We start from the raw sequence: 20,063 nt of genomic DNA on the forward strand, positions 1-20,063 counted from the left end.
CAGGGCTCGAACCCACAAACTGCGATATCATGACCTGAGCTGAAGTCAGAAGCTTAACTGACTGAGCCATCCGGGCGCCCATATGCTTCAGTCTTTTTCAAAGTAAAAATAGTAATAACATCTGTATGGTAGTCAAATTATTTAACTCCTTAATAGTAAACTCGTGATTTTTTTTTTAAATGTTTATTTTTGAGAGAGCATGCACAAGCTGGGGAGAGAGAGGGACAGAGGATTCGAAGCAGGCTCTGTACTGACAGCAGGGAGCCCAGTGAAGGGCTCGGAACTCAGGAAGCATGTGTCAAGTCGGCTGCTCAACACCAGTCAAGAGCAGACAAATCTTGACTTCACTTTTATACATCACGTGGAGCAACACAGTTGACATTTTCCCAAGAAAATGAACACTGGTATCAAAGGATCCTTTTCATTAATGTGAACACTCATCAGTTTGCAAACTTTCTATTATGAATTCTAAGTACTTTTAATATCTCTTTTGTATTATGTCTAATGGGGTCCACCACACAGAGGCCTAAATGATTTCTCAGACTTTTTTAAGACAATTTATTCAATTTATTTTTCTATTCGTATTTTACCAAAAACTGGCTGTTCAACAACTTACAATATTTTAGTCTTCAAATTATTTTCCAATTAAGCTATTCAGTAGTTGGCAAAACATCCCAGGACCATATATGAAGCAACCCCATTTCCAAAAATGCCCAAAGTATTCACTAAATTGGAGTGAAGAGCAATTCCCCCTTTTTTTTTTTTTTTTTTTTTTTAAGAGACAGAGCAAGCCAGGGAGAGGCACAGGAGAGATGTAATTTCAAGAAGGCTCCACTCCACCCTCAGCTCGCAACCTGATGTGAAGCCCTCGAACCCACAACCCTAAGATCACAACCCCAGGCGAAACCAAGAGTCAAACACTCAACCAAACCACCCAGGCGCTCCAAGCAATTCATTTTTTTTTTTAAGTTTACTTATTTGAGAGAGACAGCACACACACACAAGCAGGAGAAGGGCAGAGCAAGAGGGAGAGAGAATCCCAAGCAGGCCCTGCGCTGTCAGCACTGAGCCCCGACACGGGGCTCGAACTCACAAACCTGAACTGAAATCGTGACCTGAGCCTAAATCAAGAGTCAGATGCTTAACTGACTGAGCCATCTGGCACCACCCACCCCCCCCAGCAATTCATATTTTAAAAGCAAGCAACTATTGCCCGGTTGAGAGAAGAACAAGGAATCTATCATTTCTACCCACCCCATCAAAATCATAAGCTAAATCTAATGATAAAAACAGTGAAGTGTATTAGATTTAGACCATGATTGTTTTCCAATCTTAGAGAATTGCATATTGTTCAAAAAGGACATCTGTAAACTACCTACTAATATCTACCACTTCGAATTTCAGGCAATTTATTTAATCTCTCTGAGCCTTAGTGTCTTTATCTGTGAAATGGGGATTAGCGGAATTTACTTCATTGGATTTTCCAGAGAGTCAAGTGAAAACAATGTATACAAAGTGCTTGGCCTAGGACCTAGTTTAAGAGTGGGAAATACATAGTGGCTACTGTTAATTACAGAAACTAAAGATTGGCAACCTTCCTAGAAGATGGGAATATGCAGACAGTGAAATCAAATATTTCGGAGGTATGAGTTTTAAAAGGCTAAAAACCACTATTCTATTTTAAGGTGACTATATAAAACTGGTCCAAGGAAAAAAGATAAAAGTTATAGACTACTAAATTTCTAGTGGGTAACCAGATTTAGGATACCTATTTGCCAGTTCTATACTAAGGATCTAGATTTGCCACCCAAGTGGCCCATCTCCACATGTACTGCTTACTTTGTAATTACATCCCAATCAAAATTAACCAGTAACTTTTAAAACAGGTTTAACAGATTTATGGTCCTACTATTTTGGCAAAACCACTCCTTAAATATTAGTTATCTCCAAATATGGTACAAGAATCACCTGCATCAGAATCATCTTGGTTAAAACTGCAAATTGGAGCTTAAGCACATTTGTTTGGAGAACCACTGCCCAACATGTTTAGCAAAAACATTGTTAAATCCACCCAGTGTAACTTAACCTCCACTTACTCTCTTGCAAGATCAGACACTAACTAGAGCAAGCTCTGTTCTGCTGGTAATGTGTGCCTGAATCAATCTGGAATTTAGGAAGAACAGGGCCAATATCAAGAAATAAGGATGTACTTCATAGGCACAAATAACTATGAAGAACTTTTTTTTTTTAATCAATGTGACATCAACTCAGCCATAACAGAGAAGATGAGCACATACTACACAAACTCTTTAATAGCTTCCCACAGAAAAACAGATCTTAGGAAGATTAAGCCGATTTTCATCAACAACTTTGCTTTAAAACAGTATACAGTGAAGTATGGTCTGTCTTACATATAAAAGGCTGAAAATTAGCCTCATTAAAAACCCCAAGTCCAATAAAACACGCCTGGCATAGTTTGTGTCTACATCTAGTTTATCTAGTTTATAAAATTTAGCTTTAAAATCTGTTTTTAATAGCATGATGTTACAGGATTCTTTACACTCAAACTAGGTTTTTAATGTCCAACAATGATCACCTCTTAAAAAGAAAATCCTTGCAGTCCAACATGCTATGGAAGAGTGCACTCTCAATAAAACATATATATTGATTTAGTAGTGGGTGTCCTAAAACTGTCTGGGTCAGAAAGTAGTTGGCACTTGCCTCTGTGCTATCTTACTATGGGAACCTTTTATCAACACCTTGGGATATAAGCAGTATAATCACCAAAAAATAAATAAATAAAATAAAAATTTAAGTGTTTTAAATACGTACAACTCAACACAAGCATTCAAGCATACTACTTCAGGACCTAAATTCTCAACCTGGATGCTTAATATAAGCTACTAATACCACTACTCACTGCTTCACCAGAATGGCTGTATATTTTTCCCACCAAAAGTAGAGCTATTGCACCATACGTTTCATGGTCTCTGTAAAGAAAGAAAATCATTGTCTTGGTTTATATTTCCTTAAAAAAAACAAATAAATTTTCTACAAACTGTTTTAAGAACTTAGTGAAATCTGAAGTTTTTTAAAGAAATCACCTCAATTCTTTTTAATGCAACAGTACCCCAGAGACACACACAAGTCAATATTTGTAAAAGGTCAAGTCTAAAATGTAACTAGCTGCAACTTTTAATAAGCATGTACCACAAAATTAAAACGCACAGGGTTTTTAAGCATAAACATTTACTTCATGACTCCTTAATTCATATCAGATCAAATAAAATGGAATTCAGAGAGATTTTTCAGGATTTCAAAGTAGCTTTAGAACTACTTTTTAAGATGTGGAGAGCAGTAATAAACAATTTAAATGATCCCTCTGTGTAGTCAGAAACCATAGGTCCCGGTATATACTGTTCCTTCAGGTAGGGATTGAGAAGGCTGAAACTACATTTTCAGAAACTGGGGCTGCAGCCTTTTGCCCTCTGCGGAAAATCTTCACTGGTTAAATTTTTCTATATTTGGAATTATTAAAGTTGAAAGTGTGTTTAAGCGATAGGTCTACAGTGTGCAAGCAGGCAAGTGATACCTGTATCATTTCTACTGACCCAAACTAGGGAAGAGAGGCTTTCAAAAGAGGTCCTGAGGGGACTGTGGCTGTTGCACCTTCAGTTTGCTCCTGAAGGAAAAGAACTACTTTTAAAAATCATGAAAATTCATCCAATGGGATGCAACTGGAAAAAAATCCAGAATGTGGAAAGTTCTGCCAAAGTCAACGGTTTAACAAATAAACTGCAAGGGAATAAATGTAACGGCAAGAGAACTACCAAAGAAAAACTTATGAAACTCATCAACCAATTACTAAGTATAAACTTTATTTGGATCCTAATTTGAACAAAACTTAGATACTGACTGAGATGTTAATTTTGAGATGCACTATGAAATTTTTACACTGACTGGCCACAGGATAATAGAAAGGAACTGCTGCCATTATTTGGGCTGTGGTAACAACAGTACAATTATGGTTTTAAAGTTCTTATCTTTTCAGAGATCTATACCAAAATTCTTATGGTAAAGAAACAGGTTTAGAATTTGCTTCAAAATAATCCAGTGGAGGTGGGCATATGATGAAAGGAGTGTGACTAAGAATTGATGAACGTCAAAGCAAGAATGATACATACAAGGAGGTTCATTTCCCATAATAAAACACAAAAGAAAATTATGGTACAACCACTGATTTATTATTCTAAAATAATCACTAAGACAGTTTAGCAACCTGAAGGAATGCTTATTATATAATGCTAAATGAACAAATGTATTTATGTCAAAATTTCAAAAGCTTAAGATTAAGGAAGAAAAGGGAGTAAGAAAACCAAACTGAATTTGTGGGTTAGTTGATTATTTTTATCTGCTAGTATTAGATTATTGTCATTACATATTGCTAATGAAATCAGGAGTAGGCATGTAATTTAAACTACCTAAGAGAGCTGGGTATAAAACAAGAGTGGAGGAACCTAGAATAAACTAAAGAATGCCTGAAAGGGTATTCAGTTTCATAAATCCTAAGCTACATAAAAGCAGTTTTTAACCAGATATTCAAGTATCTTCATTTTTAGGTGAACATGTCATTTAAATAGTAGCCAAAGCAAGCTACTTTGAAGATATGAGGAGGAAGTAATCAAACTGGGGTGGTATAGGAAAACCAGACCTCCTGGTCACCCTATTTATTTTACAAAAATACATAAACTGAGGCATGAAGTTTGTTTAATGTTTGGGTTTGTGAACTGCCTAAAGTCAAAATGAATTACCCTCACAGACTACAGACTGGAGCCCAAAGAAGCATAAAGATTTGCCCAAAGTTACAGTGTTAACTAGAAAGCCTGGCGCCAGGAGTCAGACCCCAATTACTCTGACACTCTGCCCAGATCAATCTACTTTTCAGTAAGTGGTACTACCACTTTCTTTTTTCTTTTTCAATCACATGTGTCCTATTCCTTTTCTCCACAAAATGATTCTCCTCAAAAATGTGTTCTTCAATCAAATAACTAAAAATAAGGCAAAAAATAATACAATGACAGGAGGGTGAAGAACATCAAATGCTTACAAAAGCAGACTCCGGATCAATCCATATATATATGAAAAGCTGTACACTAGGACTGAACACTTTTCTACACAGTGAACAACTCTTCCAACGTTAAAAGACATTTCTGTACCATTCATAATGTCAGAATAAAATAATCAAAAACATTAACTGGCCCTTTTAAAGATTGAAGAAAACCATGCACATACATTGAGGCACTTAGGAGTCTCCCAAATGTAATTCTTTCCTGTCTCCTTGAACAAGAACCAAGACTTCAGAGACTGCTTTGTGTTCTGCAATTTACAGCTAAGGAAATGGGGAAGGTGCAGAGCAGAAGGGTCTCATGGCTATTACCTGACTGAAGAATCTGCTTGGCTCCAACACTCATACCCTCTGTATTATCCCATATAACTACTGAAATCAAGATAGGCACTAAATTTCAGAAATCTGCAATTCTTTACTTACTGTTTAAAAGAAAATTTGCCAGCCCAACTTTCTAATATGAAAATAGAAAATGTATAGGCTTCAGAATCAGATCAACCTACACTTGAATCCTTACTTTGCCATAGGCGCAGTGACTGGCCAAATTAAATGAACTTCAATTTCCTCCTATATAAATGAAAAATACCACCAGAATTATAAAGACTAAAATAAGTGGTACAATGCCTGGTACATAATAAGCACTCAATAGGAAGTTCTTGTTATTTTTAGCCAAAGGTTTAATTAAACAGCCAATTCAAATAGGATACAAACTGTTTTTAAAGCAGCTGATTACTATAGTCATGGTATAATCTATGAAGACTATCTCCTGGATCATCAGTTAACCCCAAACTGCACATGCAAGTATGCAATCAAGGTAAAGCACAGATTACAAAATATATGGACAGATCCATTTTTCCAAATTATATTATGAAAAAGAGATACCCAACTAGTCAATCATTTGTCCAATAATAATTCCTTCAAGTGCTAAATTTTAAAAACTCTGTTATTTCCTCACCAATTCCACAACGGCTACCTCCCATATATAAGCTTCCAGAAGGCAGGGACTGTATCTCATAACATTCAAAACACTAAGCGGTGCCTTAGTCACAGATGTGTTCAATAAGTATTTGTTGAAAGGTTGATATGGTTTCCTTAATGACCTTTTAAAAAAAAAACTTTAATGACAGAATCCTTTCACTTTAAAACATTAAAATGCAAAAGGTTTGCAATAAAAATACCTCCTTCAAGCAAAGAAATTGCTGTCTATAAGAAGCATGGTTAGCAAAGTAGAACTCAAACAACAAATTAAAATTTCCTATCAAAGAAAAATTTTTAAAATAAAATTAAACACCAACACCATGAGCACCTCAACAGAGAAAAGCACTATCCATTCCATTGCCAGGAACAACTTACCTTTTTGCACCTTCCTTTTGCAGATTTGAAATCCAGATTCTCACACAATCACTGGCCTTCATTTCTGTTTGATTCAATAGCATACACACTACTGAGTCTCTCTCCTTCACTATTTTTTTAAAAAAATTTTTTTTCAACGTTTACTCATTTTTGGGACAGAGAGAGACAGAGCATGAACGGGCGAGGGGCAGAGAGAGAGGGAGACACAGAATCGGAAACAGGCTCCAGGCTCTGAGCCATCAGCCCAGAGCCCGATGCGGGGCTCGAACTCACGGACCGCGAGATCGTGACCTGGCTGAAGTCGGACGCTTAACCGACTGCGCCACCCAGGCGCCCCTCTCCTTCACTATTAAACGCATCAGTAGAAAGCACACTGGTCTTATTCTGCTTTCTAACTATGAAAACAAAAGTGCAAAAAGTCCTAATCCAAAATTCTCAAAAAAAAAAAAAAAAAAAAAAAAAAAAAAAAAAAAAAAGAAAAACCAAAAAAAATTTTTTTGAGATTACACAATGTACAGAAGTAATTAATTGTAAAGGCTCCAGCTCCCATCTTCCCCCCTGCCCAAACACCCTACTTCAACATTTCTTTTTTTTTTTTTTTTACAATCGCTTTCAGTATTTTAAATGGTTTTTTTTTTTTCTCCCAAATAGGAAAAGGACTCTGGTATCTTGATGGGAGGACAAGAAATTTAAAATAAAACATATTAAAATAAGCCATTTCCAAACAGGTGAGATACCCATCAGAGTGTGTGCTGTTGCAGGAAACAGAATGGAGAGCCGTGAATGGGAGTCTCTGCACTTCATATCTGCAAAAGAAGAGAATAAAAAGATTAACTTTACTCTAGACTTAGAACACCTTCTTTACCTGTTTAAAGCAATGCCCTTAAACATTTTAAATCAGAGATGAAAATGACTAAGACAAAGGCTTATGGGTGAACTCAACCTTCTTGCCCTTAATACATAAATTTATACTATATCTACAGTGTTAGAAGTCAATATTTGAACAGTTTTATACCACACCATCTTGATATTACAGGGTAAAAAAAAAATCTCTCTTCTTTAGGCTTTTCTTAAAACCATCACTTCAATTAGACAAATGTGCTTCCCTATTGCACAGTTATCTAGTGAGAATTAGTTCTAACAGTAAGAAAAACAGTCTGGAGGTTCATTTCTAACAAATACTCTTCCCCCTATAAGGAGTGACAGTTAACCTTCTGGGGACCCCAACGCACAACCCCTTTCTTCAACCTCGTTAAAGGTTAAGAAGAAAAGTGCCCCACAAGCAACGTCCCCCCACCCCCGCACCAGGTTCTCCGCAAAACTCCCGCATTTCGCGTTAACCCACCAGCCCCCAGAGGGGGTACACCAGGGCCACGTCAGGGACGGGGCTCAGGGGTGAGGGATGAGCTCCGCGAGCCCGTCAGGCACCCGCGTCCCCCACCTGGTGACACACCTGCCCTCGCAGGCGCCCACCTGGGGCAGGGACCGCCCTCTCCCGGGCTCGCGCTGATGCCCCACTCGGAGCGCGCGCCCCGCGCCGCACGGGACCCGAGGGCGTGCAGGCGGCGGGAGCCGGGGATGCAGGGGTCATCCCGGCTCGCTCCCTCCCTAGGGACCAAGCGGGCCTGGGGGCGTGCTGGGGCGGGCGCAGTACCTTTTGGACAGATCCATGAGGACACCGGAGAAGAGCTTCTCCCCTAGACGGAACGACACGACGAGCGCGTCCTCAATGATGTGGTCCAGCGTGACCCGCACCTCGGAGCCGGGAATCAGCTGCGACACCGCGGAGTCCCCGCCCGCCGGCGGCACGAGCGCCGGGGCTGCGGGCTGGGGCAGCGGCGGTTCCTGGCGCTCCTCGGGAGCGGGGGGCTGCTCGGGCTGCGGTGCAGGGGAAGGTGGAAGCTCGGGCCCTCCCTGAGGCGCGGCTGCCGCCGGCTCCGCCACCCGAGCGGGCAGCTTCTCCTCAGCTTCCAGCTCTGGCCCCGCCGCCTCCGGGCTGCGGGAGAGCTCCCCCGGCGGCGGCGGTGGCGGCGGGAGCGGCGGCTCGTCGGCCTGGGGAGAAGACTGCTGCCCGTCGGCCTCGCCGTCCGGCACAGATGCTTCAGTCGCCGTGACTGGGAGGGGGTCAGTGCCAGCCTCGCTGCCGGGGATGGGCTCCATCTCCGGCTCGGCCTCGCCGGCGCCCCCCTCCCCGGGGGACGCTGCAGTCGCTGCCGCCTCTGCAGCCACGGCCGCCATTTTCTTCCTGGCTTCTCCCTCCTCCAGCTCGGGCTGCAGCGGCGGCAGCAGCGCTGCTTGGTTCCCTGGGCCTTCCCCTCCCTCCCTTGAACAGTTTCGTCCCGCCCTTTCCCTGCTGCTCGTTATTGGCACCGCGCCATTGGTTGCGCCCTATACCCCTCCCGCACTTGTGATACTCCATTGGCCAGGTGCGGGCATCTATCACCCAGTCAGTCCCTCCCTCCCATGCAGAGTAGGAACTTCTCATTGGCGGGATGAGTTGTCAAATGTTGAATCTTAGAGGAGGAGTGAGGGGACGAGGGAAGTCACAAAAGCTGAGCCACATACTTGTCGCCTCTTTCTATTGGCTGAAAGAGGAAATAAAGTTTTACGGTTGGTCTACGCTCTTGCCCATTATCAGTCAGGCTTTCAGAGGTGGGATAAAGGAGAGAATCACGTAGCGTGCTAGTTCTTTCAAAGGCGACCGAGGGGAGGAGTAAGGGGAGTATGCGAGGGGAACAGCTTCCCAAGAATCCCTGCGCGGAGGCCCTTAGAATAAATGTTATTTCTAGGCGCGGACCTGCTTGCGGCCGCGTGTAGGCACGACAAGCTTCTTTGGAAGGCCATCTAAAGTTTGAAAATAATTCTTCAAACATGTTTTGAGCTCCTACTAGGGTAGGAACCGTGCTAGGTGTTGGAGATAGAATGATGTGCAAGACATTCTCCATAACCCCGTGACAGACACTCCAGCCCACACACAGGAGTGTTTTCCTTGACTTCTCTCCACTTTCTAGGAACAATGCACCTACTTTTTTCAAAGTAGGAAAATGCTAATGAAAAGAGGAGAGACACCATGCATACTGTGTTCAGCTGATGAATGTTCCAAAGAGCAGTCCTGAGGCATTTAGGGGCTTACATGTGAACATTGTTTGCTGTCTCCAAATTCACTGGAAAGTGGAAGCACCTGGTTCCTTGCTTAAACCTTTTTCTTTCCTGGGCTCTCTGCCACAGGCTCAAAAACTCTTTTCAGTGTCCTAATGCTCCCACCTTAACGCTCTTCCCGTTTTAAGTCTCTTCATTTGTTACGCCTAGAAGAATCTACTGAAGCCATTTATTTCAGATTGCACCTCAGAATCAGCCTATTCTCCAGAAGAGGTTGTAGGCACGTGCGATTGCCAACAGAGGGAGAGAGAAAAGTTGACAGTATTAAGGAGAGTAAAAAAATGAAATCCTAAATAATCATAGCTAACAATTATTGAGCACCTGTGTACCAGGCCCTAGTACAAACCCTTAGTATAGCATCTCATTTAATCCTTATGCTACTTCTATGAAGTAGGTACTATTACACCCATTTTAGAGATAAATTGAAGCACAAAGAGGTCACTCAGCTAGTAAATTTCAGAGACAAAATTCCAATTTTACATTGAAAAGGACCAAAAATGGAAAAAACTAAATATCACCATATGTTCTATTTCAAGTCACGGGGCTCTTGGGAAAAGCCAATAGGAAATCCTAGTCAGGGCAGGTTTAGCATCTCCAAAGTAGCAGAAGGAAATGAAATTACTGACTGTCCAGTCTGTGTCAGAGATTTTTCCCATAAACTCTCATTTAAAATCCTGTGAATTAAATCCTCTCCCTCTTTTCCAGATGAGAAAACTGACCCTTAGCCAGGTTAAAGATCTCAGAGGTCACACGCCTAACAGCAGGTCCAATCTAACACACCTCTGCCAAGGTGCACAACTATTCCACTCACTCATTCATTGAACAAATAATTTATCTCCTGCAGGCCAGATGCCTGCAGTAAACAGACATGGATCCCACCTTACAGGGTTTTCACCATGATCACTTGGTCTATAATTCACTATAGTCAATTAATTATTACATATAATTCTATAAAACTCCTAGATCCATGCTGAGTTCCCACACTGTATAACCTCTCAGAAGGAAAAAAATACAGCTCAGGTCCTAGGACCTGATTAACTCTTACAGTAATTCATCACAAGATGCTGCAGTGAATCGCTTAAATTAAGCATTTATGGCAGACTGCCACATACCAAGTCCTCCCTCTAAATCACTGTTTTCATCCTGCAACCCAAGAGCCTCTACTGGGTCTCTATGTTCACATCAAGCGTAACCCCTTCTGCTTTTCTGTTGAGGCCTTCTCTGTTCCTCCTCTATCTTTCAGGTTTGTTTTGTAGTACTCCTCAAGCTTGTTAATACTGGGAAGATCTAATCATGCATCTTTCATCCATTTATTCAACAAATAAATATTGAAGACCTACTATGTGCCAGTTACTGGGCTTACCAGGCTGAAGGCATGTAGAAAGAACATAAGAAACTTAATGCCTGGCCTCCTGGGGCTTATTTTTCTAATTAGGGAGTTAGAAAATAAGCAATTAGTAAACAAGATGATTACAGATTGTGAGAAATGCCATAAAAAAAAAAAACAGGATGAGTGATAAGCAATCATTTCTAGCAGAGGGGCAGAGAGTGTCTTCTTTAGATAAGGTGGTCAGAAAAAGTCCCTCTGGTGATAAGACATTTTAGCTAAAATGCAAAGGATAAGACAGAGCCAGTTATTGACTGTTGTATGACTTCAGCAATTGCTGAAGTCCTTAGGCCAAAGGGGGCTTAGTTCATTCCAGAAACAGAAAGAGACCAGTGTTGTTGAAGAGGAATGAGCAAGAACATAGCTTGGTGAAATAAGATTAGAAAGGAATACAGAGCCAAATCATATTTTATGTACTGAAGATATAAAAACAAGAGATTCTACCCTCAGGGAGTTTCAAGTCTATTGGGAACCTAAGCTGTTGTATCCTAGTCAACCCTGCATTCAGCCTCTTCCTGGCATAGAATCAGCATAGAAGAAGCCCTTGGTATTTATGGAATGGATAGCCACATGGTATCTGAGATTAGATGGATGGTTAGATGAATGGATGAGGGTTGGATGGATGGTTGAAAGGTTGGATGATGTCTTAATCCATTCAGTCTTCTAGAACAAAATGCCACAGACTGGGTGGCTTACAAACAACAGAAATGTATTTCCTACAGTTCTGGAGACTGGAAGTACAAGATCAGGGTGCCACCATGGTTTGGGTGATAGCCTTCTTCCAGGTTGCAGACTTCTGATATACTAGCATGGTAGGAAGGGACAAGGGAGCTCTCTTGGGCCTCTTTTACAAGGGCATTTATCTCATTCATGAGGGCCCCACCCTCATGACCTAATCACCTTCCAAAGACCCCCATCTGTTAATACCATCAACATGAGGGTTTAGGATTTCAACATATGAATTTTGGAGGGACACAAACATTCAGACCATAGCAGGTAGATAAATGGTGATTAAACAGATCACTGAATGGATGGACAGATAAATGGCAGGGATAAGGAATATAGCTGACTACTCAAGTGGATCTTCACTGTCACAAGAAGACTTTGATCTTGAGCTCTGTGGAGTACTACAGTTCAGTAGCTAAAAACTCAAAGTGGAAGTGTATGAAACTGTATGTGACTCCCCAGTTGGCCTCTGACTAGCTATATGATCTGGGCATGATCTTAGGCTAGTTGTTTAATCTCTGTTTCCTCATTTACAAAATATCTAAATAATAACTACATAAGGGTGTGCTTGTTTTTAAGTGATATATGTAAAGTGTTTAACATAGAACCTAAATCATAGTAAGCACACTGCCATTATTGTTAGCAACTAGATCTAGAAATTCAGTCTTTTTTTTAAACTATTATTTATTTTCTTTAGTAATCTCTGTACACAATGTGGGACTCAAATTTACAACCCCAAGATTAAGAGTTGGATGCTCTTCCAACTGAGCCAGCCAGGTGCCCTTAGATATTCAGTCTTATTACATCTGGTGTTAATCATATTCTAGGGGCTCTGACTCCCACTAACCAACCTTGTGAAAGACTAAATAAAACCCCAAACACTGGGGTGTTGGTTCATGGAGAGTTTTAAATATGGCTAATTGTGGTTATTTTTTTCTGGGCTTGGTTTCTCAGGAAATCAAATTGTAGACAAAAAATAGCATGGGGAGCAGAGACCCACCACAAAAGGAACTAACTCACTGCACATGGCTGCAAAACCATGGTCACTGAATGAATTGCTCCTCCTGTTCTAGAACAATTTCTGTCCAGTAACCAATATTTCTCTTCTAAAATCAAATCACCTACTCTCAGATCAAGATAGTGATTGATAACTACTGACAAACATGTCAATCATTGGCTCTCTCTCCATGCATCTCAGTGGTTCTAAATGTATCAAGGGATCTCTCTGAGAATCTGCTCAAAAAAAGATATTTTACATATTGTATGACTCCATTCACATAAGGTACCAAAACAAGCAAAGCAAATGTATGCTCTCAGAAGTCAGGATAGAGGTTATTTTTGACCAGGGAAGGGGAACAGGACAGTTCAGCTAATGACTACTACAAGCTAATATGAGTAGGGTTTTCTAGGATTCTGATAATTTTCTGTTTCTTCATCTACCTACTTGTTTCACAGGAATGTTCAGTTTATAAAAGTTCATCAAGCCATGCACTTATGTGTGCTTTTCAGTATATAGATTTATATTAGTTATCTATTACTGCTAGTGTCTTAAACATCATACATGTATTTTATCACAGTGCCTCTGGGCAGAAATTCAGGCATAGCTTAGTTGGATCCTTAAAATGTAACCAAGATGCCAACAGGGGCTGCAATCTCACCTGAAAGCTAGATTAGGGAAAGGCCTACTTCCAAGCTCACTAACATGATTCTTGGCAGGAGTCAATTCCTTCATTGCTGCTGGCTAGAGGCTGCCTTCACCTCTTTGTCACATGGGCCTGTCCATAGGACAGTTCATGATTTACAGTTTGCTTCATCAGAGAAAAATGGAGCAAGCAATAGAGAAGTCACAGTCATTTATAGCCTAATCTCAGAATAGGCATCTCATCACTTGTGCTATGGTCTATTCAGAAGCAAGTCAGTAGGTCAAGGGGTGCTTGGGTGACTCAGTGGGTTAAGCATCCAACTTTGGCTCAGATCATGATGTTGTGGTTCATGGGTTTGAGCCCCGTGTCGGGCTCCGTGCTGACAGCTCAGGGTTTGGAGCCTGCTTCGGATTCTGTGTCTCCCCACCCTCTCTCTGCCCCACCCCCTCTCATGCCCTATCTCACTCTGTGTCTCCAAAAATGAATAAGTGTTAAAAAAAAAAAAAAAAAGAAGCGAGTCAGTAGGTCGAGCCCAAACACTAAGAGAGAAGATTATAGAAGAGCATGAGTATCAAGAGGCAAGGATCATTTGGAGCTGATTACCACACAATTTAAAGATTTTTAAAAATGACAGGTGCCCGGGTGGCTCAGTTGGTTAAGTGTCTGACTTCAGCTCAGGTCATGATCTCACGGTTTGTGAGTTCAAGCCCCGCATCAGGCTCTGTGCTGACAGCTCTGAGCCTGGAGCCTGCTTCAGATTCTGTGTCTCCCTCTCCCTCTGTCCCTCCCCTGCTGGCACTCTGTCTCTCTCTGTCTCTGTCTCTCTCTCTCTCTCTCAAAAAATAATTAAACATTAAAAAAATTTTTTTAAGATTTAAAAAAATTAAAATGAAAAATATTTGAGATATTTCCCTAAATCTTCCCCCACCCCACATACTCATCCACAGACTGTGTTAAAGCCTCTTGTTCTATGTAGATGCTGTACATCCCATACCACCAGCCCCTTAGTAACAGATGCACACCTCAGATAGGCAGGTGGAAGAGGCCATCATATTACAAAGGTCAATCCTAATATTGAGAACAATCCCTATAAGGAGAGCCATCATTGATCTGTGAGTACCTCCTATGTGCCAGGTGTAGACAGCAGCCAGGTAAGCCTGGGGACGATAAGTACATCAAAGGTGGGTACTGTCCTGAGACATCTTCCTCTGCAGTCTTGGGTGTTTTTTCACATGCTCCCCCTCCCTTCTTTGTATATTTTCAACAGCTGCCATGTCAACATAGTTCCTTAAAATTGCACTTCAAGGACACTGCTTTAGAGGGAGTGGTTCTATGTTGACCATCTTGGTTTGCCTGGACCGAAGGGTTTTCTGGAATGTAGGACATTCAGCTTAAAAGTGGGACAGTCCTGGGCAAATGGTGATAGTTGGCCAGGATTCATGCTGGGTGTCTTGCAGAAATGAATGCTGATCCTTGCAACAACCCAGAAGGAAAGGGAGCCTCGGAGAGGTCAAAGAAAACTTCTAAAGCTGGAAAATGGGATTAGGATGGGCACCAGGTCTCTGAGTCTCCCAAGATGTGCTCTTGGCAACTTTGATCTCTTGGCTATTTCTTCTATTTCCTTCACCATCCTCCAGGACAGGATTTTTGGATAAAAGGCATATCAGTGTGCATTTTTTGTCCAGCCTTCTAGTTGCAAGCCCACAAGTTAAACCTGACCTTAGATTCTACCTTGATTGTATCCACCCTCTCAAAAAAAATTCTAAGAACATTTATGTATTTGATTATTTCTCTCAGTTGGGTTCTTCTATCATTTTAAAGGTAGCAGGTCTTAGATTATGAGACTCTCTTTTTTTCAATGTTTATTTAAAAAAATTTTTTTAAATGTTTATTTATTTTTGACAGAGAGAGACAGAGCATGAGCGGGGGAGGGGGAGAGAGAGAGAGAGAGAGAGAGAGAGAGAGAGAGAATCTGAAGCAGGCTCTAGGCTCTGAGCTATCAGCAGAGAGCCCGACGCGGGGCTCAAACCCACAAGCCACAAGATCATGACCAGGGCTGAAGTCAGACACTTAACAGACTGAGCCACCCAGGTGCCCCTTAGATTATGAGACTCTTAAAAAGATTTCATTTTATAGCTTCCTTAGACTAGTGTTTATCCAAGTAATGGTATTTAGTCTCTATCACGTGCTTACTTCTTATCCGGCATGAAATCACTTAAACCATATTATATCCTAATTAGGTACATTCCATAATTATCACCATTACAGATTAGGAAACTGAGGCACATCTAGGTATCAGATGGGGTGCCTGGATGGCTCAGTCAGAAGAGCATGCAACTCTTGATATTGGGGTTGTGAGTTTGAGCCCCACATTGGGTGCAGAGATCACTAAAAAAATAAAAAAGAATAAAAAATAAAAATAGGCATCAGAGATCAATACCTATTTGCTCATTGATTACAAGGAGCTCCTGACCTTATGTGAAGATTTCTGAAAAATAGGTGGAAACGTCAGCTAAAGAGGTACATGTGATACGAGGGCCAATCTTGAGAAACCACAAGCCCCAGATCATTTTGATAGAATTACTCCTCTGTCATCATTATTTACCTCTGTTTCAGTTTCCTCGTTTGTAATACAGGAATGATCACCATCATCTCTACCTCAAATAGCTGCTGTGAAGGTTACATTAAATTGGATCATGTCTATAGGTGGTAACAGTTCTTATTATCCCTCCCAGAGGTCTGGAGGCCTGGGTGGGAGCATGGAAGTCATTTGGTTCATCCGAAGTAAATTCTGAGCCAGAAGCCAGGGACCAGGCACTAGTGTTAGCATTTATTTTAGGGCTATTCCAGTGTTTACCCCCAGCCAGTGCTCTGACTACATATGCAAATACAGTGCTCTGACTAAACTGCTTTAGTACATTCTTATGCCAAATTCCTACTCTGTTTTATTTGTATTTGTTTGTTTTAAAAACAGCTCACATGGTTTAGGAAGGAATGCGTGTCTAGCTATACCTAGGAAAAAAAAAAGACCCTTGTGATGTCTGTGTTGTTCATCATTGCATCTCTCGCATGTGTAGCACAGTGCCTGGCACATGGCAGGCTTTCAAAAAACATTTGTAGAATTCATAAACAAATGACTAGGCAAGTGAATAGTTATTTCCAGGGGGTAGAATCAATGTGGGTTTTCTTTTCTTTTTGCTCATCTGCATGTCCCAGTTATCCTAATTTTCTCGTTTTTCTATAATGCACATGTATTTAAGAAATGTTTAAATCCTTCAGCAAATAAATATATAACTAAGTGAATTTTTTAAAAAAAGGCTAGGGTAGCCTTTTAATAGGAGGATTCCTTTTTTTGTTTGTTTTAATGTTTATTTATTTATTTATTTATTTTTTAGAGAGAGAGAGAGAGAGAGAGAGAGAGAGTGCAAGCGGGGGAGGGGCAGAGAGAGAGACTGGCACAGAATCTGAAGCAGGTTCCAGGCTCCCAGCTGTCAGCACAGAGCCTTAGGTGGGCTGAAACTCACCAACTGGGGAATCAGGACCTGGGCCACCCAGGATGACCTGAGCCATCCTCCCAATAGGAGGATTCCAAACACGGAATCTCTGGACAGGGTGTGCAGAGCAGCAGGCCTGAGTGGGTTGCCCAGGAGCTAATGGGGAGGAGGGATAAGAGAGTCCGCATCCTAGATCCCAGAGGCTTCAGCAGCCTGCCCTTCTCCGTTGGGTCACAACACACAACATATTTTACTTTGGTGTGCGTGCTGGGTGAAGGCGAGAAGCAAGTCCCAGAAGAGTTTTTCAGGGACTCTAAATGATTCATAAGGAGTTCTCCTCGGGAAGCGGAGACGTGGGTGTTGGGTGCACTGAATTGGAGGTGGCATAGCTCCTGACCCCTCCCCACTGCACCAGGCAGTGGACCTTCAGAGGTGACCCCCTTCTGTAGGAGTTTTTGGCCCCTGTATCCAAATCCGAATTCCTTGCAGGCTTAGCCCACTCCCACCCTGGTCCGTGGTTGCTGACGAAGACGGGAATAGACAAGCCAGTTTAGTTGTCGTTCTCTCTTTGTTCCCTTGACCTTGAGGCATCTAACGCAGCAGAGCCCGCGGTGCCGGGAGCCCGGCAGAGTTCTGGAATGAAAGGCAGGAGACCTTGGAGGGCTCTCGGAGCCCACACTCGTTTTCTCTGCTTTGGTCACCATAGTGACTTCTCTCTGAAGCCTCAATTCTGTGGGTTTTGCTCGATATTCATTCATAATAAGGCCACCCCTGCGTTTTCCGCCCACTGGGGAATAGAGCGCCGCGTGCATTTGTAGTCACGTGGCTCGTGCGCTGGGCCTTTAAACTCTGCGCGCGCGCGTGTGTGTGTGTGTGTGTGCGCGCGCGCGCGCGCGTGAAGCGGCGGGGGGCGGGCGCGCGCACTGCGAGGTCTTCTCTGCGGAGGGAAGGGTCAGAGCTGGGAAGGAATTCAGATCCCCTCTGGTCTTGTTCTCATTGTTTACAGAGAAAGGACCTGCCCAAAGTTTCCTAGCCTTGCGAGAGACGCCCCCACTAGAACATAAGTGTCCTGACTCCTGACCCAGTGCTCACTGCACTCCATCACACAGGGACGTGCAAGGCCCACGGGCTCATCCCAGATTTTCTAACTTCTTGGCCTTTTGTGTCAAGCACTGGAGTCACACTTCCTGACACCGTCACTAAAGGATCCAAAAATTTGTGATAACCAGATCGTGAACCTCTCTAGTGAAAGGCCAAAACTAGAGCTCTGATAGTGAGACAAAGCACTTCCATTTCCAGTACAGATTTGCAAGTAAATTAGCTCATTTGATACTCCGGATTACCCTGCAAAGTGACTACTATTATTCCCTTTTAAATTGAGAAACTTGTGGCTTCAGAGTGGTAGTATGAATCAACTAGGGAGTCAGAGGTGAATTTGAGTCCTAACTCTGCAATTTGCTAATGATAAAGAATAGCATAAAAGCTCATCAATATAGACCCTGAGTTCAAATTCAATGAGATCCAGTGTCCCTGTCATTTCCCTGCTGTGTGACTTTAGGCAAGTTACTTAACTTCTCTGAGCTTCTATTTTCCATCTGTAAAAACAGCGTAATAGCACCTATTTCACAGTGTCTTTGTGAGGATCAAATAAAGCAATACACGGAAATCACTTACCACTGTACTGGATACTTAATAAGTGGTTTCTATTATTCCAAAATTAGAAAGTACTCTCCTACTAGAACTGCTGGTCACAGACAAAAAGAAAAAATCTACATCCCACATCCAGGCTCACCCAGAGCCCAATACCTTCCTTTGTGTCAGCCAAGGAACTGAGTACTTGAAAAAAAGACATCCCAAAGAGAGGAAATGAATTTGAAAGATGTTTTTCATAGCTTGATTTTGCATTTCTAAAAGATTCAGACTTGGGAAGGGAAGGGAGGAATTGGATTCAGTGTCTCTCTATAGCTTTGCTTCCAATACTCTCCAGAACTATGCTGCCCAACAGGGTGGGCCCCCAGCCCCTTGTGGTTATTGAACACATTAAATACACCTGCTCCAGATTGAGATGTGCTGTAAGTATAAAATGCATCCCGTATCTTAAAGACTTAGTGGGAAAAATTGTAAAACACTTTTAGAATTAATTTCACCCATGTCTTTTGATGTTTCTAATATGGCTATCAGAAATTTTTCAGTTCTGTATGTGGCTCAACATTATGTTTCTGTAAGACAGAGCTGCTACAGGTAGAACACAGAATCCCAGCTCAGGCCACCTGTGTAGGGCACCTCCCGTGTCTCTCTCCTTTAATTCTTACAACAATATTGTCTGGAAGGTATTGTTATTTACACTTCACTCCTCAAGGGCAAATTTAGGGATGCCAACCCTTCGTTTTACCAGGTAAGGTCACCAAACCCACTATTACTATGTACTAATATCATTCCACAAGAGAGGGACTTTGTAATACCAACAACACTGAACATTTCAACTGCATCAAACAGTACATTGCCCCCTCAGTAATAAAAGTAGCTGGCATTTCTTAAGAGCTTATTATTTTAAAGGCACTGAGCTAATATATGCTTCAGCTTTTTCAGTTCTGTAAAATCCATGAGGTCGGTTCCATTATCATCCCCCTTTAAAAGATAAAGTGAGTGATGGGGCACCTGGGTGGCTCAGTCAGGCACCACAAAATCAAAGACTCTTGATTTCAACTCAGGTGATGATGTCGTGGTTAGTGAGATGGAGCCCCATGGTTGGTGAGATCGAGACCCACGACGGGCTCCATGCTAACAGCACTGAACCTGCTTGGGATTCTCTCTCTCCCCCCCGCCCTCCCCCCTCAAAATAAATAAATAAACATTAAAAAAAAAAGATAAGGAGACCAAGGCTCTGAGAGCCACCGGCTAATAAGTGGGGACTGTAGGATTTGAACTCACATACGATAAACTCTAAACCCTGTTCTCCATCAGTTGTGCCTGCCCATAATAGTCCCAGGAAGTGATTGAAGTTTGCATTTGGCTATAAATTTGATGAGGTGTTTTTGTTTTTGTTTTTAGAATTCTATTATACATTCATACCCTCTCCCTTTCAACTCCGCCCCAGTCTGTACTTGAATTTGGGAAAAGATAATTACAGTTGAAGTGACACGGGTATTTAAAAGGAAATCAACACATCTGCCTTC

General features: G+C 41.9%; 1 protein-coding gene across 9 annotated transcripts in view; it reads right to left on the bottom strand.

Annotated features, from left to right (window-relative positions):
* PWWP2A (PWWP domain containing 2A) overlaps window positions 1-8,806 on the bottom strand; it is a 36,055-nt gene extending 27,249 nt beyond the window's left edge. For 4 of the 9 annotated variants that reach the window (XR_015251168.1, XM_086706492.1, XM_086706431.1 and 1 more), the window contains exon 1: window positions 8,133-8,805. Coding sequence is in view for 6 of the 9 variants with exons in the window: in XM_086706492.1 (XP_086562618.1) it covers window positions 8,133-8,716 (584 nt within the window). In the remaining 3 variants the exon portion in view is untranslated. Of the gene's footprint in view, window positions 1-2,920; window positions 2,991-6,478; window positions 6,606-8,132 lie in introns of those variants that run through there. The other 5 variants (XR_015251060.1, XM_086706299.1, XM_086706371.1 and 2 more) reach the window with 3 other exon arrangements.
* Window positions 8,807-20,063: the final 11,257 nt, after the last annotated feature.

The sequence above is a fragment of the Puma concolor genome, chromosome A1 (assembly GCF_028749965.1).
Source record: "Puma concolor isolate L17-30 chromosome A1, mPumCon1.1.hap2, whole genome shotgun sequence".
In the NCBI taxonomy this organism is placed as follows: Eukaryota; Metazoa; Chordata; class Mammalia; order Carnivora; family Felidae; genus Puma; species Puma concolor.